The sequence below is a fragment of the Malaclemys terrapin genome, chromosome 9 (genome assembly GCF_027887155.1).
Source record: "Malaclemys terrapin pileata isolate rMalTer1 chromosome 9, rMalTer1.hap1, whole genome shotgun sequence".
Classification (NCBI taxonomy): Eukaryota; Metazoa; Chordata; order Testudines; family Emydidae; genus Malaclemys; species Malaclemys terrapin.
This window is the reverse complement of record NC_071513.1, coordinates 53,557,473-53,581,078: the sequence shown is the minus strand read 5'-3', so window position 1 is coordinate 53,581,078 and position 23,606 is coordinate 53,557,473. Positions and strand designations below refer to the sequence as shown.

The 23,606-nt window shown below is 41.2% G+C and overlaps 1 protein-coding gene across 2 annotated transcripts in view; it reads left to right on the top strand.

Moving 5' to 3' along the window:
* The window catches only part of CLDN18 (claudin 18), a 40,905-nt gene extending 17,540 nt beyond the window's left edge, over window positions 1–23,365 (top strand). Inside the window, exons 1-5 of one of the 2 annotated variants that reach the window (XM_054040645.1) lie at window positions 6,075–6,374; window positions 15,215–15,379; window positions 18,349–18,457; window positions 19,345–19,455; window positions 20,727–23,365. In XM_054040645.1, coding sequence (XP_053896620.1) covers window positions 6,155–6,374; window positions 15,215–15,379; window positions 18,349–18,457; window positions 19,345–19,455; window positions 20,727–20,904 — 783 coding nt within the window. In that variant the 5' untranslated portion in view covers window positions 6,075–6,154 and the 3' untranslated portion in view covers window positions 20,905–23,365. Of the gene's footprint in view, window positions 1–6,074; window positions 6,375–15,214; window positions 15,380–18,348; window positions 18,458–19,344; window positions 19,456–20,726 lie in introns of those variants that run through there. The other variant, XM_054040646.1, reaches the window with a different exon arrangement.
* The last annotated feature ends 241 nt before the right edge of the window (window positions 23,366–23,606 follow it).

Sequence of the window (23,606 nt, the reverse complement as noted above, 5' to 3'; positions counted from 1 at the left end):
ACTGGAAGGGACTTTGAAAGGCCATTGAGTCCAGCACCCTGTCTTCACTAGCAGGATCAAGAACTGATTTTGCCCCAGCTCCTGAAGTGGTCCCCTCAAAGACTGAACTCACAACCCTGGATTCAGCAGGCCAATGCTCAAACCACTGAGCTATCCCCCCCCCCAAACATTTCAATCATTTCCTGTGAAAATTTCAGCAAACTTGATACCTTCTGGCGCTTTCTTTGAATCAGCCTTTTACTTCAGAGAAATTTTGACCAGCTCTAGTAATTAACCCCTTGCCTAAGGACATGGTGGATTGTCAAGTCCCTGTAGTCTTTAAATCAAACCTGAGTATCTTTCTAAAAGATCTGCTCTAGCTCAAATGGAAGCCATGGGTGTGATGCAGGAATTATTGCGTGATGTTCTCTGGCAGGCGTTATGCAGGAGGTCAGACTACATGACCATAACCATCCATTCTGGCCTTCAAATATATGAACACATTGTTTGGAAAGACTCCGTCTTTCCTCCTTACTTAGGGTCAGGTTGTGACAGGTCCATATGGCACCATGCAGTGAGGGAATGCACAAGAGCTCCTTCTCCAAACCCTGGCACAGCCTCTGCCATGACTGCAGTGCCTGCCATGGAGAGAACAAAGAGACTCTTCCTTAGGCACCACAGCGAGGGTGGGCAGGAAGCAAGGTCTGAGCCCCACATCTCTTCACGCTGAGGTGCAGAATACGTCAGGTGTACCTGGGCAGCTGTCTCAGATCCCCCTGCCCTGGTCCCACTGGGGTAGGATTGTGCCTCCTTGTGGCACAGTTCCTCTAGACATCTGTATAGGGTGGCATGTCTCTGCTCTGCCCCCTATACCAGCCTATCACAATCTAACCCTTTCTTTCCCCAGGATCAATTAGATGCAAGGCAAAACGGTAGCCATATGATTTCCTACCACTAGATGGTGACAGCAGCACAAGCTTTAGGGCATGGCCAGTAGAAGAAAAGCCATTCATGAGACTATTCTGGGAGCTGAGCATCCCAGATATGCTAGGCCATTGTGTCTGAGCAGGTGCAGGGGGGCCAAGAGAAAATGACAGGGGGGCTCATGCCAAAAACAACCCCTTCAGCGGGGATCTGCCTTTTCTTGGTACCTGTATGTGCACACATGTGGCTAGGCTGTAGTGGGAGAGAGAGCCATAGCAGAGCTGTGGATAACTGTGGGTTTTGTGTGCTGAGTCTCTTCCAATTGGATGTCTGTAGCACCCTCCCCCATACCTGGACTATGGCCCCAATTTCTGGACTGGGAACAGCTACGGGCAGATCTGCCTCCGAAGAGAGTAGGAAATGCTGAGAGTTGTAGGCCACAGCACTCTCTGAGGGCAAATGGAGAATGGCAAACAGAATCCTTGCAAGGACCCCAGGGAAAGCTAATCCTGCTGGTAAAAAGGGTAGATGTAGAGTATATAGAAGGCCCTTCATTTTTGGGTTTTATTTTATTTAATATTTCCCAGAAATATATCAGTGTTTATTACTACAACAAAAAAAGTAAAAATCGGTGGAAAAAAACAAATAATATTTTTCCTGGAAAAATATCAGGGTTTATTATGGTGGATGGAAGGACAGGGGAAAAAAGTATTCAGTAAATTAATGCTTTGACGAATGGAATTCAATTTGGTTTGCTGTAAAACTAAAAGAGAACTCAAAATACGTCACCTCTGAGTTTAAGAAAACAATATATCTCTAATCCCCAAATAAAACTTTTCATTTGAATAAACAGTTTACTGTTGTAGACTTAGAACTATTAGTCTATAAATATTTACATTTAATAATTGGGCCACACCGTTTGCAGCGCATACGCTCAATTTCATCCTTTTCTCCAGCTTTTGTTTTTTTAAACTTTTGAATCCTTCCTTGTGTTCTGAAACGTTTTCTGATACAGATTTTCATTTTCTTCCCATTTTAGGGTGTCAGATCTTTAAACAGTTATCTGCTAACAGCTTGAAATGTGTACGTGGTGGGTGTGAGAACCATCAGTACATTCAGAGGCTCACGCACTTCAGAGCTTGCGTGCCTGTTTATTTATTGTGTGTATTTTCTAGACTAATACATAGCCATACTTTAACAGGAAGCTTTGCATATACACACAGACTAATGTATTATCGTAATACATCTGATGTAATGTATTATATTTTCCTAATAAAACAAGTTATTTTTAATATATTTGAATGATACAAAAGTAGGGTGAATATAAGAGAAAAAGAATAATACTTTTTGCAAAACCTGAGATTTTTTCGGTACAGAAACATTTAAATTGAAAATGAAGGGACAAGTGTATACAAACACCTGTAACCCTCATAACAGCTGTGCAGAGTGCTCAGTCCTCTCTTCATCTGCTGGTGGGAGGTCACTATCTGGATTGGTCTTTTAGGGGGCCAGAGAAAGTGCTAGCCACATATTTGTTGTTCTGATAGATGTTCCTGAAGGAAAAGCTGTGTTAGGTCACCCAGCCCATCTCCTTGCTAATGCAGGATTGCTTCCTCCAGTGCATTTACCAGTGATTTTTCCAGGCTAACTGTAATAGCCCTGAGCACTGGAGGTTCCACCAAGTCCCTTAGAAGACAAGTCCCCACCCTAACCCTGTATGGCATTTGTTGTTCTCCCATCTTGTGGTTCTTCCTCAGCCAGCCATGGGTTTTCAAAATGAATTGTCAGTGGTTCAGTATGTTCCAGAAATAATCCCTTTAATACTCTAGTGTCATAACCAGAGCTTGGCCAGTCATTCCTACTGGTCAGAGCAGGAGTCAGTGTCAGGGGTCAAGGGTCAGAGCTGGAATTATAGTCAGTGAATCAAACCAAGGATCACAGTCAGAGCTGTGATCAGGAACAAAGCAGGAAGGCAGAAATCAGGAACAAGGCAGGAGGGCAGAGCTCAGGAATCAGGCAAAAAGTCAGGGTCCAATGAAGTAGCAGTCAACTAGGAATTCACTCAGCTGCTTAGACAACTTCCTGTGCCTCCTTCTGGTTTAAATAGCACAGCTGGACCAATAAGTAGTGACAGTCGCTCCTCCAATCAGGACACCTGTGGGGTCAGGGTTCCATTGGCCATCAGCCCAGTAGCTAAAAGTATACAGCCAGGAGGTGAAATTTGCCTGTAGGCTTGGGTTCAAGACCATGGATCACCGAGATTAGCTGATTTGTATATGTTCAGATTTTTCAAGTATTCCCTTATGTGCTTTATATATCAATGGCCATTTTTACTGGGATGTCCTTGCTTCCTACCTGTTCAAATTATTCTGTAATTCCTTGCTAAAGCTAGGGCTGGGTGAAATTTTTCAGACAAACTTTTATGGTCAAAAATGCAGATTCAGGTTGACTGAAACATTTTGCAAATGTTTGCTGAATTTGCCAGATTCTGTTGGTCCAAAATAAACAAAAAAATCAGAACATTTCATTTCTCTGTCTTCTAAATGAAATGTTTCAATATTTTTATTCAAAATTACTTTTTGTTTTGACCTTTACTTTAGTTTTATAAAAAAGGTTAAAAAAAAAAACCCTCAAAAAAGAAACAAAACAATGTGTTTTGGATCAAATGAAACATTTTGTTCAACTCAAAACCAAAGGTTTTGTACTTTTTCAGCTTGCTGAAAATGTTGTTTCAGATCAATTTGAAACAATTGTTTTTTTGTTCAGATGCTGAACTGGCAGGTTAACAAAAGATGTCAATATTTCAGCCATAAAATCAGTGTCCTCATCTCACAAGCATTTCTACCCTTACCCCATCCCCATTTGTTGCATTCATTGTAGAAATTTAAGGTCCAGTTCTGACCTTAGCTAATCGGGAACCAGCCCCTCACCTGGTGTAAACTGGTGCAATTCTAGTAAAATCAATGAGACTATGCAAGTTTACAACTAGTGCACAAGCAATTCACATGATGATTTCACTGTAATACCTATGATTTGTGATTGTGCTAGAGATTCATACCGGGCCTTTTACAGGACTCTCAGCTACTATAACAGAAACTATAAAATACAGGCTAGAAAGGATTCTGTTTGCTGCCAGTCAGTTGTTGGAGGCAGAAACTAGCAACTATCTGTAATTTGAAAAGTTAGATATCTTGGATTGTACAAAAGAACAGGGGACCATTCTGTGAGCAGATGTTCCCAACTGGCATGAACAATTGAAGCAAACCTCTGTGGCCTTTGTTAGAGCAAGAAGAGAAAGCCATGTGAATCAGCTCAAAGAGCAGCCTAACATCACCCTTTTCAGGGAGAGTGATCTAAACAAAAGGCACAGCTGCTATCTTGTGGCTATTCTACCAGGATTACATATGATTTTGTATGGCTTAAGATTATAAAATAGACCTAGATGGACCACAGTCGTCTCCCAATATTCCTGCATGTAAATCTATATATATATTGTCAAGCTCAGGATGTATTGGCTCCAGTACAGCAGTGCACGTGAAGTGTTAAAAGGGATGTCCTGGGTAGTCATTATATAGGATACAGCGACGATAGTCAATACATAATAACACCCCTGTAAATCACCCATCCTAGTGATAACCTCACCTCTCTTTCTGGTAGCTTTCATTCTGCTTCATAACGAGGCGATCATATAGACTATGTCTGCAGCAAAGAAAGGTATCTTGATTGGATAAAGACAGAATTTGTTTCTAGGTCAGGGTTGAAGTAAATCAGTTGGAACAGTATATTAGATCAAAATTGATGAGCGTGAAGTCTGGAAGGTCCCTGTAACTCATAGCAATGCATTGGTAGAGCAGCATGGCAAATTTATATTGCTCCCCTGAGCAGAGCACTTCACCACTGTGGGAAGAGATAATTAATTTCCTAATTCTCGCTTCCCCTCAGCCTTTGTAAATAACTACCAATAAAACGGCACTCTCCGAGCGGTCTGTTTTACCCTCAGTGCATACTCATTGATGTTGGCAGGTGTCACGCATGTATAGTTGGGGCTGAGGTATCACAGTGATGGGCGCCTTAGAAATACCTGACTAGGTAGAGACCTCCCCATTTGGATCATTTCTGTATCAATTAACAGTAAAGAAGTTTTGGTAACCAGGCTTTATATAGAGGAATCCCCAGATGGTGTAAAACTGGTTCTAGGTCACACCCGCTCTTGCTGCCCTGTTATTGGGAGTTGTTCCATGGATGGTGGGCATGGCCAGGACATGCTTTCCTCTGCAGAACAGACTCTTGGGGACTGTTTGATGCCAGCATGAGTTAAGGCAGCCCCAGTTCAGCTCCTGCCTGACCTCAGCATTGGGGATGATGGTTGAAAGATGGTTGAAACTCACTTGTGCTGTTCCCGTCAGGTGCACTGAGGACAGCTTTGGTGCCCTAGGGTATCTAGTCCATTCTGTTTTGTTCTTATTAAAACTCCTTTATTTTTTCATGGCTGTTCTGATAAGACTTCAGCTTTTTCCTCTCTTGGTGGCAGATCTTTTGAAGAACTCAAGTAAAAAACATATGACCTGATTCTCCACCACCTTTCACCTTGTGTAGACATCTGCACCTGTGTCAAGTGAATGTAGAGTGGGGATAAGTTGCTACTACAAACCTGATTTGGGAGTGTCTTACTCCCATTTTGGATAGGGGTAAATAATAACAGAAGGAACAAAGCAGTGAGAATGAGACCCATGTTGTATGTGAAGACCTTTGGGGGATGCCGTGTTGGGAAGCACTGGCATGGTATGTCTACCCAAAAATGAAGAATTCATTTGTGTGTCTAGTTCTCCCTTGATCCCTCTCAGCAGTAATGTGCCAACTACACAGAATAAGTGTAACAGACTCCAGAGTATTTAGATATGGGGAAAGGTGCAGGTGAATTCAAGAAAGGTAATGCTCCTCATAACTTTGTTCAAAATGGGTTGCCCTATACTTGACCAGGAGTGACTGCTTAGCTCTGGGAGAACAAGTGCTTCTAAAGGACAAAAGCACCTATCTCTTGACTCACCAACCAAAAAACACACAACCCTACCCAGCGAGAGCGAAACTGGACTATCTTGCAAAAACACTTTGAGCAAACAAAGTCGCTGAATGGGCACCATCTGATAAGAGCAGCTGCATTTCTGGTGGCTCAGTCGAGAGGACTTGAGTGTTCCCGTAAGGTCTACAGCTTCATCAGAGCTAACTCAATCCTGTCCAGAGGGGAGACACCATGTCGACAACAATCTGCCAAGTGATGGGCTTTGTTGTCTCATCTTTGGGTTTTGCTGGATGCATCGCGGCCACTGGAATAGACATGTGGAGCACACAGGACTTATATGACAACCCAGTCACATCCGTGTTCCAGTATCAGGGACTCTGGAGGAGCTGCGTGAGGCAGAGCTCAGGTTTCACAGAGTGCCGGCCTTATTTCACCATTCTTGGGCTACCAGGTAGGGGCAAAAGATGGACCCAGGTGAACCCCTGGAGTTTTCTTGAAGGATAAATATAATACAGTTTTCACTGAATAGCAGGAGCTGATATTTTAAAGCGCTTTGCGGGGCGGGGAGGAAATATCTCCAAAAATACTTAGCATATGAGTATAGCAACACATGTATGTTGTATTACCATAAATAATAATCTTGCATGGCAAATATTACAGAATGTTGCATATTTGTCTGGTACCTATATTATTGTCCTCAGCTAGAAGCAAATCAGCGTAGCTCCATTGATGTTAATAGAGCTACACTGATTCAAATCAGCTGAGATTCTGGCTCTTTGGATTTAAACACATATGAAATGGAGGATAAGAGCTGTTCAGTTATTTAATGTAACTGTTATTGGCTGATCATATTGGTAATTTCCAGCAAGAAACCAATGGAAACATTTTTCCCCCAAAGGAAAGAGGATATGCTGAATTTTCTTGTTGAGAAAGCTGGTGCTGAACAGTGGGCATAGAGGAATTGGAGTGCAAGAGGGTATTTTTAATAACTCTTTTTTGTAGATGGAGTTTTACTGGAAGGTTGTGGTTGGCTGATTGTTTTTTATTTTGGTTTTGGTTCTTCAGTCAATTTTTTTTAATTGGGAAAAGCTGATCAAACTGATCTATGGCCTTTAAGGCATCTCATCTAAAGCTAACTTGGTGGTTAGGGACAGGTGTATGAAAGTTTCTGTTAAAATACGGCATAGTCCACATCCCATTGGATTATTTCGTTACCGTGTTATTTATCCTGGGGCCTGATTCTCTGCTGCCGAGCCACTTGTATAATGATTTACACCCACGCAAAGTGAATGCAAATTTGGTGCAAAATCATTCTGATCCAGTAGCATTTTACAGTCACTTTGCCCAGGTGTAAATGGGCAAGGCAGTAAAGAACTCGGAGCAAGGTTGTGAGAGGGGTCAGTAGCAAACTCAGGAGCATTGAAATCAGGGTACAATCCCTATTGCCAAAACCATTTTGTAAACAAATATCCAGACATTTTACACCAGGGAAGTCACTTCTGCCTTTGAGCATTTGAGTAATTTACAAAGCACTAGCATGCGCTGAGGCTGGATCAACATTAAAATGAATCGGAATTACCAGTATGATTCTCCTTTACTTTATGCAGTCATTTACACCTGGGCAATGTGGAATAAAAAATTAATGCTGCGTCACCAATTCAGTGGCATTTGACACCCATTTATCCTTGCACAGGTGCAAATAACTGCCCAGGATGCAGAGCTGTGGTGAATCACGGCCTTTTGTGTGCATATTGACATGTGTAAAGCAGAGAACAGATCCTAGTGTTTCTCGCCTGTTCTGTCCATTTTGATGACTGACTTGATTCGTCTCTGAGAAGTCACCAGAGACTGTACAGTTGAAGACAAACTTTTTTGCTTTTGTGTTTGTTGGTTCAAAAAGTTCCGGGCATCTCTCTAGAGATATGATTTAATAAATACACCTGTGTTCACTCTGCATTATGACTGGTAGACAATGTGTTGTCCATTTTGAGAAAAAAACATTTGAAGCTAGCTGTCCTGGAGTTGCTTTTATTTTAATAAATGTCTCTACCAAAGCTGTACATGACTAATTATGGTTTAAGACAGCAATATATTTTCCCTTAGCAACAGTGATGATCAGGTTTCACTGTGCTGATTTATCATTGGCAAGAGCCAGTTCTTAATTAAATTACTCTTTAAGTAATGTTGTAATAAGTAGAGCCTGTCAGGAATTTTTTGATGAAACACTTTTTTGTAGGAAAAATGTCCATTCATTAAACCAAAACTTTTTGCAGGAAGGGGTCAATTTTGACAAATTTCCTATGTCTACATGTTTGAAACAAAAAGTTCCATTTTTCAGTTTGAAATTTAAACTAATTTATAGTAAAATAAAAAAAAAATTAAAAGATTAAAATCAAAATGATACATTTGGAAATTAATAAAATTAAACATTTTGATTGATGTGATCTGATTTTTTTGGATTTTTGGTTTGTGAAAGTTTTGAGATTTTTGACTTCTCATCCCAATTCAAGCTGGGAATCATTTTTCAAAATTTCAAAAATTTTTGCAGGATGGAAAACTTTCCCACCCATCTCTAGAAATAAGAAAATGTATTTAACAGTCACAGAAAGGTCATATTGCAAAAACAGGTCTGATCAGTATTATTTTCCATAGTGCATTGCTGAAATGTAAAGTTGGAATGACCTGGCTTTTAATTTTTTTTTTTTTTTTTTAAAGATCATAGAAATCATAGAATCATAGAACTGGAAGTAGGGTGACCAGATATCCCGATTTTATAGGGACAGTCCCGATATTTGAAGCTTTTTCTTACAATAGGCACCGATTACCCCCACCCCGTTTCCCGATTTTTCACACTTGCTATCTGGTCACCCTAACTGGAAGGGACCTCAAAAGGTCATCTAGTCCAGTCCCCTGCATTCAAGGCAGGACTAAGTATTATCTAGACTATCCCTACAGGTGTTTGTCCAACCTTAAAAATCCCCAATGATATCCATATTCTGGTAATTTTAATTGGTAGTAGGGTTCCATTTTCATGCCTGTTCTGGTAAAATTGCATTTGTCCTTATTGAATTTCATCCTATTTACTTCAGACCATTTCTCCAGTTTGTCCACATCATTTTGAATTTTAATCCTATCCTCCAAAGCACTTGCAACCCCTCCCATCTTGGTATCGTCCACAAACTTTGTACTCTCTATGCCATTATCTAAATCATTGATGAATATATTGAACAGAACCGGACCCTGAACCGATTCCTGTGGGACCCCACTCGTTATGCCCTTCCAGCATGACTGTGAACCACTGATAACTACTCTCTGGGAATGATATTCCAACCAGTCATGCATCCATCTTCTAGTAGCTCCATCTAGGTTGTATTTCCCTAATTTGTTTATAAGACGAACATGTGAGACAATATGAAAAGTCTTACTAAAGTCAAGATATACCATATCTACTGCTTTCCCCCCATCCACAAGACTTGTTACCCTGTCAAAGAAAGCTATAAGGTTGGTTTGACATGATTTGTTCTTGACAAATCCATGCTGACTGTTATTTATCACCTTATTTTCTTCTAGGTGTTTCCAAATTGATTGCTTAATTATTTGCTCCATTATCTTCCCAGGTACAGAAGTTAAGCTGACTGGTCTGTAATTCCCCCGGTTGTACTTATTTCCCTTTCTATAGATCGGCACTATATTTTCCCTTTTCCAGTCTTCTGGAATGTCTCCCATTTTCCATGACTTTTCAAAGATAATTACTAATGGCTCAGCTATCTCCTCAGTCAGCTTCTTGAATATTCTAGGATGCATTTCATCAGGCCCTGGTGATTTGAAGACATCTAACTTGTCTAAGTAATTTTTGACTTGTTCTTTCCCTGTTTTAGAGTCTGATCCTATCTCATTTTCACTGTCTTTCACTATGTTAGACATCCAATGGCCACCAACCTTGTTAGTGAAAACCGAAACAAAGAAGTCATTAAGCACCTCCGCCATTTCCACATTTTCTGTTATTGTCTTTCCCCCTTCATTGAGTAATGGGCCTACTCTGTCCTTGGTCTTCCTCTTGCTTCTAATGTATTTGTAGAATGTTTTCTTTTTTCCTTTTATGTCCCTAGTTTGTTTAATCTTGATTTGTGCCTTGGCTTTTCTAATTTTGTCCCTACATACAGTACTTGTGTTATTTGTTTATATTTATCCTTTGTAATTTGACCGAGTTTCCACTTTTTGTAGGACTCTTTTTTGAGTTTTAGAGCATTGAAGATCTCCTGGTTAAGCCAGGGTGGTCTCTTGCCATACTTTCTATCTTTCCTATGCAGTGGGATAGTTTGCTTTCGTGCCCTTAAAAATATCTCTTTGAAAAACTGCCAACTGTTTTCAATTGTTTTCCCCCTTAGACTTGCTTCCCATGGGATTTTACCTACCAACTCCCTGAGTTTGCTAAAGTCTTCCTTCTTGAAATCCATTGTCTTTATTGTGCTGTTCTCCCTCCTACCATTCCTTAGAATCATGAACTCTACCATCACTTTCACCCAAGTTGCCTTCCACTTTCAAATTCTCAACAGGTTCCTCTCTATTTGTCAAAATCAAATCTAGAACAGCCTCCCACCTAGTAGCTTTCTCCACCTTCTGAAATAAAAAAAAGTCTCCAATACATTCTGAGAACTTGTTGGATAATCTGTGCCCTGCTGTTTTATTTTCCAAACAGATGTCTGGGTAGTTCCATTCCATAGCTCTGTTGCAGTCACATAGACAATGGCCACTCTCAGTAGCACTATGCTGATTTACACCAGCTGGGGATCTGGCCCATCACGTGTTCTCTAACACACTCCATTTCAAAGGACAAGGGACTTGAGCCACAAAGAGGCCGTAGGCTGAGCTGAGGAGGAAATGCCAAGGAGAATGGAGGAGCCTAAGCTCCACCCTTCAAAGGGATTTATGCCAGAGGGAGGTGAATGGAAGGACGACAGTTGTGCCTGGTCCCTATGTGGGATAGAAGATAATGAGGTATCTTGTTCTCTCTCCCACATACCTTCCAAACCCATGTGGGGAGGGATATAATTTAGTGCATAATAATTCATTTTTTCTTCTGTTGGCATGAACAATGTATTTGAAAAACTCATGACATGTCAGTCATCCCCTAGCAAAGCAATGTTCTCGCCTGCCTGGTCTTCTGCAGCTCAGCTACGCAGGGATAGAGTTCTGCTGTTTTTAAAATAAAGGACTTACCACCTCAAGGGAGTCAATTCCTTAACTCTGGCCTCAATCTTCCAGCCCATGCTGGATTTCACTGAGAGATTTTTCTCCACAATGATTGCAGGGTTGGGACTAAAGCATTCTGAAACAGAGAGCAAGATCCATGGCTGTACTCTGGCTGCTTCACACCATATCAGAGGCACACAAAGCAACTGGAATGTACCAGTTTATCTGATCCAGAATGTACTAGTGACGTCTGAGAATCAGAGCACCCCTCCTATCATCTTACTTGCACACAAATATTGTAATCTTTTATAGGACATTTGTAGGATGTAAAAGGGTGTCTCAGGGGAGAGCTTATCACTCCCTGAGAGGAAACCAGAGCTATAGATTCTATTCAATAGTGGCTTACTCACAACTATGGAGTATTAATTTCACTGGTTGTCACTCAGCCAGCAGCACACACCTTGCTTGGTGATATCACAGGCTAGTTCTACTCTCACTGAAACCAAAGCAGATGAAATGAAACTTCAGCCTTTGTAAAGAAAAATGAGTAAAGGAACATTGTACTTTTCTTCTCACTGCTTCCTCCTGCTCTGCACCAAATGTCTTGTGAACACCCTTTGGGACTGATAACACTTATCCATCAGTCTCTTGATTTCTGATGAATAATAATGAAATCACACCTCTGTGCTGATGAGTGGGAGGCTGAAAATACCTGGTTTGTTAACACTTGTTATCAGCTGATAAGGATATACCTGATGATCAGAATGAGTCAGAGCAGCAATAACCTGGGATTGTCAATATGGTCCAATCCCACTGAAAGCCATGGTTATTTCAGGTTGGGTCTCTCCATGCATTCAGTGCTACTTGTCATGTTCATCTGTAGGTGAGTTACTGCGCCAAGCTGATAAAGCTATTGGTTCTACCCAAACATGAGGTAACCCACTAATGCCAGGGAGATCTGATGTTCTTCTACATGGTCCCCTGACCACCTCCCCATCTAACATGGATCAAGCGGGTAGGGCAAGGCTGGCAGAATTGCAAATATTTCCCTTTCACTCCTGGCCAACTTGTTCTGCAATGTAATTTTTCTAAGGTAGCTATGTCAGCAGTTCTGTGATTGTGGGACAAGTTGTCCTGGTGGTATCAAATGTGAAAAGAATTATTGAAAAAAGGCTACCTCAAAACTCTGAGAAACACTCTTTAAAAATGTTCAAATCACCAGGAATGGCACTGAAGAGAATGCCCTCTGTACAATGGCTTCTCCTCTGGGCAATGCCATATAGTTCACTTCTGGCTCATTTCCATACAGTACCTTCTCCCTCACTGTCAGCTCATATACACCATCAACCGATGGCCATTCAGGTCAATTGGAGTCTTTACGACAGCCAGCACCAGCTAGGGTGACCAGACAGAAAATGTGAAAAATCAGGACGGGGGTGTGGGGTAATAGGAGCCTATATAAGAAAAAGACCCCAAAATTGGGACAGACCCTATAAAATCGGGACATCTGGTCACCCTAACACCAGCTAATAGCAGCCCACAAGGAGCAACACATGAGCTGGGAACATCCAGAACACAGTACCCCTCCAGCCACTCCCCCTTCCTTCACTAGGCTCACTCTGTGTGCTGAGCCTAGGATATGGAGTGGTGTAGAAGATGGTTATTCCACCTCTGTGCCAGCTGAGAACACCTGCATAGCAAGAGAATTCCCTGTCTGATGAGATCAGACCAGAAACTCTCATCCTCTTGGTCACATAGGTACTCTTGTTCTTGCAGAAACACAGGTATTCATACCCATAACAGCATTGACGTAAATAGAACTCAGTCATTGGAATGTTCATGGAATGAAAAAAAGAGCCACAAATGTACCAAAATCAAATCACAAATGGTACTTTACAAACACATTTGTGATTGCATCCTCCCATTATTTGACCATCTCTGTTACTCTGATACCTTCTCATCTCTCATGGGGTCTTTAACAACTGGTATGGACACTGGCAAAGACATTATTGCCAAGAAATATCTGCAGCCAAGTGTTAAATTGTGTATGAGATGAAATAGATGCCATTTCATTAGAAAGACTTCTTGATATTCAAACACCATACACCTTTTTTCTCTGCTTGATAGAGAGGCAGCTTGAGGGATGTTAAGAGGTGTTGCTATAGATGATTCACAATATGTTGGGTTACAGTTGGGAACCAACGTACAGTAGCTTTGTATGAGAGCATGTGTCAACTCTTCAATCTGCTTTTCACAGTTTGTTTGCTCAGTTGAAGCCTTATGTGAAAAGGAGTTGTTTGTGGAATTTCTCAGCATTGGCATAACTTTCTGCATAAATCACAAGCTGCTACTCTTTGCTCACACGCACACTTGCCATGAGCAACATCTGGTACCAACCAAATCTGCTTATCTCATTGCCAGCCAGTGAAATAAATATGGCACACTCCTTTGGCTTATTGTAAGAAAACACCAAAGAGAATAAAGCCACCGCGAGGTGGCCATATTTCTTTTTATTGCATTTTAAAAATTGCTATACCTGGTTAAGCTTTAGCTTTGTCTCTGGATCTCCAACAATGAAAGACATACCTGAATACCTAATACCTGAAAGACAGTGGATCTGATTGTCCCCCAGGCCCTGTACCTTGTGTTGCTGTTCACACCCATGAAAAGTGAGTGTGAAATCCTAACTTCCTGATTTTAGTCATACTTTGCACTAGCCTTGCACAGCTGTAAATAGAGACTCTGGATCAGTGGTGGGCAACCTGCGGCCTGCAGGCCGCACTCAGCCCATCAGGGTAATCTGCTGGTGCGTCACCAGACAGTTTGTTTACATTTGCACAGCCACCCGCAGCTCCCAGTGGTTGCAGTTCACCGTTCTCGGCCAATAGGAGCTGCGGGAAGTGGCGCTTAAAATCTGTCAGCCATGGGCTCCACTCCCGCAAACCATTCACAATCTGGCCCAGGCTGTCTCTCAATTTGTTTCAATTTCCACCTGTTTGAATTTAATTTAATATATAAAATAAAGTACATTTCAAAACAAAACATTGTTTCAAAATGAAAAATCACAACTTTCTGTTCCCAAAATGTCCGACATTTCTGTAACTGTGTTCCAATTTTTTTGAAGTAAAATTTCACCAAAATCAATAAATTTTCATGAAAAATGTTGGTTTTGTCAAAAACGGCATTTTCTTATGGAAAACTGTTTTGACAAAAAAAAATAAAATTCCAACCGACTACTAACATCATTTGAAAAGGGGGAACCCTGTAAATGGTAAAGATAAAGATGCAGATTTGCAAAGGTATTTAGGTGCTCAAAGATGCTGACAGGCCCTTATCTACACCATTGGTGTCTAAACGCCTATATAAAACTGGCCCAAGTTCCGTTTAGAGCTAACTGGACCATTTGTGATGTATCTGTGGGCCAATCTCATTCTTCCCTTGCTTCTTACAGTGTGGGACAGGAAGCTCACTCCTATATAGAAGAGCACCTAGAAGGTCAACATGCCAGGTTCAGAATATGCTCAATGGGAATAGTTCATGGGGACATAGATTTAACATCTTTCCTTCTGCATATGAAAGGGCTGCCTCTGGTGCGACTCAAGAAAGGATTGTTTCCCCTCACTCCAGAAAAATGCTTTCATTTTCATAAATATTTTTCTTTGAAAATGTACAGATTTTTCTTAAAAAAGTAAAAAACCCAAAGCTGAAAATATTTCAGTTTTTGGCAACTGAAAAGCTTAAAATTTAAAACCAAAAATGTTCAGGTTTTTTTGGCTGCTAAAAACAAAAGAAAAATGTTGGGTTTTGGTTTATCGATGAAAACCTAAAATGGTTTGACAAAAACAGAATTTTGGGGGTGAAAATTTTCATTTTTGTTGAAAAGCCATGTGCCTTTGAAAAAAATGTTTTTGATGGAAAATGTCTGAACAGCTCCATCAGCCTCATCATGGCTCTCAGCTCTTCTCTGAGAATTCATGTGGTTGGAAACAGCAATGCTCATTGTGGCCCACGTTGGCTGTCCCCAGCCTTCCAGCCACAGCTTGGACTACACCCCCATGTTATGTAGTCAAATGTTTTTTTCCTTGACTTGTTTTGCAGCAATGTTCCAGGCTGTGAGAGCCCTAATGATCGTGGGCATCGTCCTGGGTGCCATTGGCCTCCTTGTGTCCATTTTCGCCCTGAAATGCATTCGTATTGGCAATATGGAGGACTCCGCAAAAGCCAACATGACTCTGACCTCTGGCATCATGTTTATTGTGGCTGGTAAGTCATTGTGCTTTACACAATTTCTTCTATTATGTGCAAAGCTCAGCCAGCAGCTGAATTTAAGATTGAGGAAGTCTTTGTAAAACAAAAAAGCAAAAGGACAAATACAGTCAAGATGCACAGGAAACGAATGTTTCAGAATTGCAAACTGCAGTGCTACCAACTCTGGCAATATTTCTGTTCTTTTTATTAAGGCCTCAGCTCCAAGAGTCATGTAAATATATGAGAACCTCAGTTTTCAGTTGATAAAAAAGTAAGTTTCTAGCCTTCATGGAGATGGAAAACAGCACGAAAATGTGAACCCTAAAAGGTCAAAAAACAGACAAATAAAAAGAGCCCAGAAATTACTTTTAAAGTTTCATGATTTTTAAGACAGTTTCATGATTTTTGAATACTTGGGATTGCCAATAAAATCCAGTCATGCTTGTCTTCCTCATGTGGGCAATCCCAGAGGTTCTAGTAACACGACTTGCATGAATAAATCAGCAGAATTTACCCCATATTTGCACTAAGCAACCAACTATGAAAGTGGTGATGCCTAAGGGAATTCCTTCATCACAGATTTACCCACAATCCATTGCAGGTGAGTAAAGAAATTGAGTCCATAGTCTCACTGAAGCATCATTCTGGAATGATTCAGCAGGATTGTTGTAAGAAAGGGTACGTCCAGACTACCCGCCGTATCGGCGGGTAGCGATAGATTTATCGGGGATCAATATATCGTGTCTCACTAAGACGCAATATATCGATCCCCAAATGCACTCCCTGTCGACTCCGGAACTCCACCGGAGCGAGCGGCGGTAGCGGAGTTAATGGGGGAGCCGCGGCCGTTGATCCCGCGCCATGAGGACCCAAGGTAAATCGATCTAAGATACTTTGACTTCAGCTACACTATTCACGTAGCTGAAGTTGCGTTTCTTAGATCGATTCCCCCCTCCCCCCCAGTGTAGACCAGCCCAAAGACAAGAGAAATAATTCTTCCACTTTACTCCATGCTGATAAGGTCTCAGATGGAGTACTGTGTCCAATTCTGGGTCCCACATTTCAGGAAAGATGTGGACAAATTGGAGAAACTCCAGAGAGGAGCATCAAAAATGATTAAAGGTCTAGATAACATGACCTATGAGGGAAGATTGAAAAAACTGGGTTTGTTTAGTCTGGAGAAGAGAAGACTGAGAAGGGGCATGATAACAGTTTTCAGGTACATAAAAGGTTGTTACAAGGAGGAGGGAGAAAAAATTTTCTCTTTAACCTCTGAGGATAGAACAAGAAGCAATGAGGTTAAATTGCAGCAAGGGCGATTTAGATTGGACATTAGGAAAAACTTCCTAACTGTCAGGGTAGTTAAACACTGGAACAAATTGCCCGGGAAGGTTGTGGAATCTCCATTATTGGAGGTTTTTAAGAACAGGTTAGACAAAAACCTGTCAGGAATGGTCTAGTTATTATTTAGTCCTGCCTTGAATGCAGAGGATAGGACTAGATGACCTATTGAGATCTCTTCCAGGCCTTCACGTTTATCATTCTATGAAGGCCTGATTTCTGCAATGCTTACTCAGGTTGAGCACTTACTCAGGCAGGTTGTCCCAGTGACCTCAAATAAAACAGTTCAAGCATGTACAATATACACTGTTTGGATGAAAGAAAGGGCTTCGTATAATGTGGCTTCCTTTTTGCATTTAAAATACATATAATTTTACCCACTGACTTCACAGGGAGCAGAGTTAGGCCAACAGTGAAAGTCTGTGCAAATCCCACCCATATATTCTACATTTATGAAATCACTGAAAGACAATGAATGGAAGAGTTATCTATCTAAAATACAGGCAAGGCCCCAGCTATCATGTGGCATATTAGAGCTGGTGAGCAAAGTCGAAAGGAAGGATTGTCCAATGGTTAGATCTAGCCTAGCCTTCAGGAGACCTGGCTTTGATTCCTTGCTGTGCTATAGACTTGCTGTGTGACCTCAAGTAACTCTCTGTAAAATGGAGATTATTGCATTTCCCAAAGTCACCAGGCGCTAGGTGGATAAATGCATTAAAGACTGTGACATGCCCAGATACTAGGCTAATGGGAGTAATTTAATACCTAAGATGGAAACACCACTGATTTCTGTGGTCCTGGCTCCTCAAGCTCTCCCACTCATGCCATCAATAAAGTATTACTTGCATTTTTATTTGGCTATTAAAACCCATTTGATTTCCACAGCCCCCAAATTTTCAGTTGTCAGCATGCTAGAAATAGAGGGTCTTGTAGGGGAGCCAGAGGCTATGGCAGCTGGATAAAGAATAGGTGGGGCTTTTGGAAGGTGTCAGAGTCAGTGTTGCTGGTTGGCAAGCAGGGGACTTTTGATGACTTTGGTAATGTGATGGGTTTGAGTTTTTTCCTTCCTGCTTTGGGGCAGGGATATCTGTGACTTCAAATTTGCAAGAGGGATGTTTGGATTCCGCGTTAACAACCCCAGAAAACTTTCATAGCTGCTATTTGCACCCTTTTCCAATATCCCAATGATTGTGAAAAGATTTTTTTCTCCATGAAAAATTTAATGACAATGAAAATTCTTTCTTTGAAGTTTTTCATTGAAAAAACGAAATCTCAAAAACAGAAAAAAAGGTGGTTTTCAGCAATCAGAATTTACATGTCTCAAAATGGTTTTCCACTGAGAAAAGGTTGAACAGAAAAAATCTACCAGCTCTACTAGAGAAGGTTTTTTGGGGTAGGGGAAGGGGAAGGCCGGGTTGTAATGAACGCTTTGATTCTGGAGCACTCCATTATGGAGCAATTTACATGGAAACCTGACAATTCTTGGTCTCAATGCTACTGCCATTGTATAACTTGTGCAAAGTGATTGCAATTGGAGTGGTAGGTAGCACTTTACTCCCATTTTTTCAGAGATCTGAATGACTCCCTGACATATAAGGCAGTGGGGAATCTTGCTCCCAGTCCCACATTCTCTCTGTTCCCAGGTCTATGTGCTATTGCCGGAGTGTCGGTATTTGCCAACATGCTGGTCACAAACTTCTGGATGTCAACAGCCAATATGTACCAAGGATCGATGCAGACCATCCAGACAAGGTAACCTTCTCCTCTTGTGAAGAGCAGTCATTGCGAGATCGGTATAGCTCAGGAGTAGAATGTTAGCATTGGCATGCAGTAGCCACAGCTGCCCCAGAATCAACAAGCATGTAGTGATGGTATCTAGTCTGTGTTTTCAGATCAATTCTGATGCTATGGCTAGATGGATTTATCAGGCCAGATCTTTAGCTGTGATGAGTGCACAGTGTAGCTTTAAACCATCCTGGGGGTCCCGTGTTATCAGGTCTACTCTATCCAAAGCCAGTTTCCCAAGCACATAGCCTTCTGTAACTTGTACCAGCTGCTAATGGTCCCCAGAGGCTATTACAGCAGCTGGGGACAGGGCTGCCCAGTAATGTCATTTTTCTAGTATGTCTGTAGGGAAGGGGGTATGATGTAGAAGTAACTATAGTGGTGATACGCTACTTGATTATTCCCCTGCATGGAGTGGGATTGGGGAGGGGTGGAGGTCCTGCTTTAAGATCCGATCCAAAGTCCAGTGTAGTTAATGGTAGTCTGTCAATTGCCTTCAGTGGGCACTTTGAAGACTGAAATGAATAAACAAGCAACCAAAACAATATAACTGAGTGATGTCCATGTTCACGTAGCCAAATCAAAGGAGTAGGGAGAACGCATCGGTCCCCTCTACAACATGGACGACACTTGTGTGGCTGGGGTGGGATATAGTCACTCTCATTCCTGTTGGGACAGAGGGAAATCTGAAGGTAAAAACTAAGAAAGACCTCTGCTAAGAAAGACCAACATGGTAGAAGAGAGGTCCTGCTCCAGGAGAGAATTCTGTATGTTAAAGACACTTCAAAACAAATTGCATGGAGAGTTCCTGCACCCCCACAGCATTACGGGCCCTTTGTCTTTTTATTTTGTAGGTATACTTTTGGTTCAGCCTTATTCGTTGGCTGGGTTGCTGGGGGCTTGTCCCTGGTAGGAGGCGTTATGATGTGCATTGCCTGCAGGGGACTGGTACCAGAAGAAACCAAGTAAGTCCCTATGCTTCTAAATTGGAAGCTTTGCTTGTAGTGAAATAGTGTTTGATCGTGCACTAGGAAGTGATGGACACTCTTCTGCGGGGTTCAATATTTTAAGGCACATCACAGATCTCTAGCTTAGATTACCCTGGCAAGCACTGGATGTGCAAAACATATATAGCCCATGGACCCGATGCACAGTAGCTGCAATCATATGGCACACCCAGGTTACGAAGGATATAATGATTAGAGCTTGGCAATTTTTTTTCAGAGAATAGTAATTTGACTGAAAAATGTATTTTGGGGCGCAGGCTAAATTCAGGCTAAATTTTGGCATAGTTTGGCCAAAAAATGATTTTTTTTAAGTAAAAATATTTCTTTTTGATTTTTTTGTTTTGAAACTTTTTGTTTCATTTTGAAATTTGGCCACTTTTTAAAATAAACAAAAACAAACAACAGTGAAAAACAGCCAAAAAGATCCCAAATGAAAAACCAAAAAGCATTCATAATGGGTTCACAAAAATTAATTTTCTCAAGTTTTTCAATTCAGTGAAACATTTAGAAAAAGATTGGTTTGGATTTGAATTGAACCAAATTGGCGGGAGGCAAGGGGGAGGGATTTTTCATTTTGGCCCTGTAACTCCAATTATTTTGAACTCAATTATTTGCTCAGCTGTAATCATGTCATCTGTGGGCCCCCTAAGAATACAGACTACTTACTTGTATAGTGTTGTTTACTTACATGAGTCTCATGATATTGTTTCTCTTCCCTGACTGGATGATATATATGTCAGCAAGGTATGACTTGCGATTTTTACAATCAAACATACAATTCAAAATGTGCACTATGTTGGTTAGCTAACTTTGTTACATAAATTACAGCATGAGTTGCAAATTGTGTAACTTGTCATAGAATCTCTGAAGCCAAAAGAGCTAGGACAATTTACACCAGATGCAAATCTGTCCCTGTATGTTTCATTGTTACATTTTCAGTCTGCAATTCAAACAATCTGCAGGCCAGGAATTATTCGGGAAGAAACTGGTGAAGCATTTCAAATAACAAATTTAAAGGAGATAATTTTGCAATCTGTTTATGGACATTTGGCACTCATTTTTGTCAGGGCCTCCAAGTGATACTATAATACAAATAATAGGAATTAATATAGTGCTTAATCAGTTGCATTAAATCCAGGAACTCACGGGAATAAAGTTCAGAGGGGAGTGGATATTGGAGGTTGTCACAGAGTCTGCATTGCTGACATTGTATTTTATTTCTCTTTCAGTTACAAGGCAGTCTCCTACAATGCATCAGGACGGAATATCTCCTACAAGACTGCGCCATATAAGGCTGGTACTGGCTATGAATCTGAAGCCAAAAGTAAAAAAGTCTCAGCATACGATGACACCGTTCGTAGCGATGACGGGAAACGCTCATACCCTTCAAAATATGACTATGTCTAGAAGTCCTTCAGGGGTCAAAGATACACTATTGTTCTATAACACTTTGCAGTCCAAAAACAAACCAAAAAGAGTGCTCAAACAAGAGGCATATGGGCCTGTACATAGGTTCACTCTTTCTTATTTTGTTTGGTTTACTGTGGTGAGGTGTGGGGCATTTTCATTGGTTGCTAATGTGACCTTGATTTGACTTTGTACTGGTGTCCCCAGTATGATGAGGTCCATAAAACAAGCAGCGCGTTCTTCTAGTTGTTCTCATCCTTAAAAGAGATGGTTAGTATTTCAAATACAGCTTATGAAAGCCAAAAGCGTGGTTCTCCCATGCACCATTTTCTGTTTCTTTTAATTGATTTACATTTCTATTTAATAACAGAACACAGCTGGTGTTTGCAATCCCATGTAAATCAATCATGATCATGTTTGTGTTTGTGACTAAAAACTAAATAGCACTGAGAGCAGGCATGAAAGGCCTTTGAAAGTCAGATTGCTAAACCCAAATGTCTGTGCTGACTAGTAACAAAAGGCAATTGTCTCCAAAAACGCTGGTGGCCGATCTTAATTACAGAGCAGTATGTAAAAACAGCACCACACCACTACATTCCTCATCTCCCCATTCAATTTCACGCAAGGTATAGAGAGTTGCCTCTTGTTTTTTTCAGATCCCGGAGACCTTAACGTAACCTCTAGTTACGGTCAGATAAAGCGACAGTGCTTTGCTTAAACGATAGTGTATCTTTGCCCTAGCTTTGTAACCCAGCCTTGCCACAGCAGGTTAAAGAGATGAAAAATCATTGCCTTTTGTGTTATATGCTGTGTGCTTTAATGAAATTCCAATGGCCTTTCTTTAAGCATAGTGAGCATAGCTCGGCAGATCCCACATTTGTGCTTGGTCATCACTTGTACCCAGACACTTCCTTCCCTGGTACTGTAATGTATTATATAATGCTGATTTGGTGTGATATTTAATTTGATTTACCTTACTTAGACATTCAATGTAACCTGTGATACCAAAGTGTATTTATTTCCTCTGATCCCATCGGGGAATATACATAATCCATTGTTATTGCTAGGCATGGTATTTTCTGTGATAGCTGAGAACCTTTGTGCACAACTGGTATTTCTGCAGATGTCATCTTTAATGAAGCCAGGCGAATTTCTCATTTAGAATTAATTAGAGTCACATTTGGAGCAGGAATCCCATGGAGCATTAGATGTGTAACTCTCTTCACTGACATTACAGCTTCCTCGTATTAATTCTTCCCATACTGATTTGAATATTAACCCCTTAAAGGGTCACTATCATCTTCTCAGTGGTCAATTTGACAATACAATCTGCTTGAGTCATCAAGGCCAAGAGCACAGAAAAGAGACCTCGCTCAGTCCAGAGGATGGAAGCATCATCTGTCACCTGAGCAAGTCTGACTCAAGGGATATCTTTGATGGGTCTCTGAACAGTGACTCCTTGGCAGAGTGAGGATCCTTCTCATGAGGGGCTTTGATGGTTTAAAGGGATAAGCAAAAGAGGGATCCTAGAAGCCCTTCCCTCCCAAGCAGCCATTTTGATAGCTATCTGTGATGGGATTTTGCTCTCGTTCTTGGTAACAGTCTGAGTTCTCTGTATCCACTAGCTTGTGAACTCAACTGAAATGGAACAGAAATGAAGGCAGAAGATTTCCCCAACAATTTGATCCTTTTAATGTCTGGAGGTATTGACAGCATCACCTTTCAACACACACTGATTGTGTGTCTATTAAACTCCTAAGCACAGTGTATCATGAATCTCCGTACTCACACTGCGTGTAGTCCACACACATATGTGCACATGGCCCATCACAAGACTGAAGCCCAGCAGTGAGCCCACGCTGGATGGGATGGGTCCCCAGGGGGAGTGGTTATGCACCCCATGTGTATCTCCACACTAGCTCCAAATAGGAGAGTGTGTAAAGGGAGTTTGGAGGTGGGTCAGGGTGGAGCCACAAGAATTCAGAAGCCCAGAAAGGATGCACCATTTGTGGAAGGGCATCAGCAGCACAGGGGCTGTGGTGAAGCCACAAGGCTCAGCGGAGACGAACTGCATCCCCTAATCCTAATGCAGAACCCTAAACAAAGCCTTATTGTACTGCAGTGAGGTGGGAGTATGTGAAAGTCACCAATTAAGTACAAAGAATGCTCACTTCCTTAAACCCAGAACCATAGAAGGTATAAATCTGCATAGCAATATTGTATTCAAGGGAGATATGCTGATTTACACCACTGGAGGTTTGGGAGCATTATTTTTACAGGCCCATTTAGTTACATGGCACTAAGATGTTTGCTTTTTTTTACTAATGTGTTTGTTACTTTGAAGACTAGATTTTCATACAGCTCTGATACATACTTTGCTTTCGTGTCTGTGTTTTGCATGCTGGAAATATTGTGCTCCATTATGTTTTTGTTACTTGAATATTAAAGAAAGTGACTTTAAGTTTGAAAAGTGTTAGTTGATTTATTTGGCTTTTGTTTTGTCATTCCCTGAAGCTAGGTAAACAGGAGCCATTAATTTCCCTGCATTACTAGATTCATTCCAGCTTTGAACTCCTCAAGCTCTGAGGGGTGTGATCTGCAAAAGAGGGAAAAATGGGTCTTGTTTTTTGCCTCTTCTAGGTGTATAAAGAAGAACTAGAAGGGGTTTTGTTGTTGGGTTTTCAAAGTTTCTTTCCTGCCTG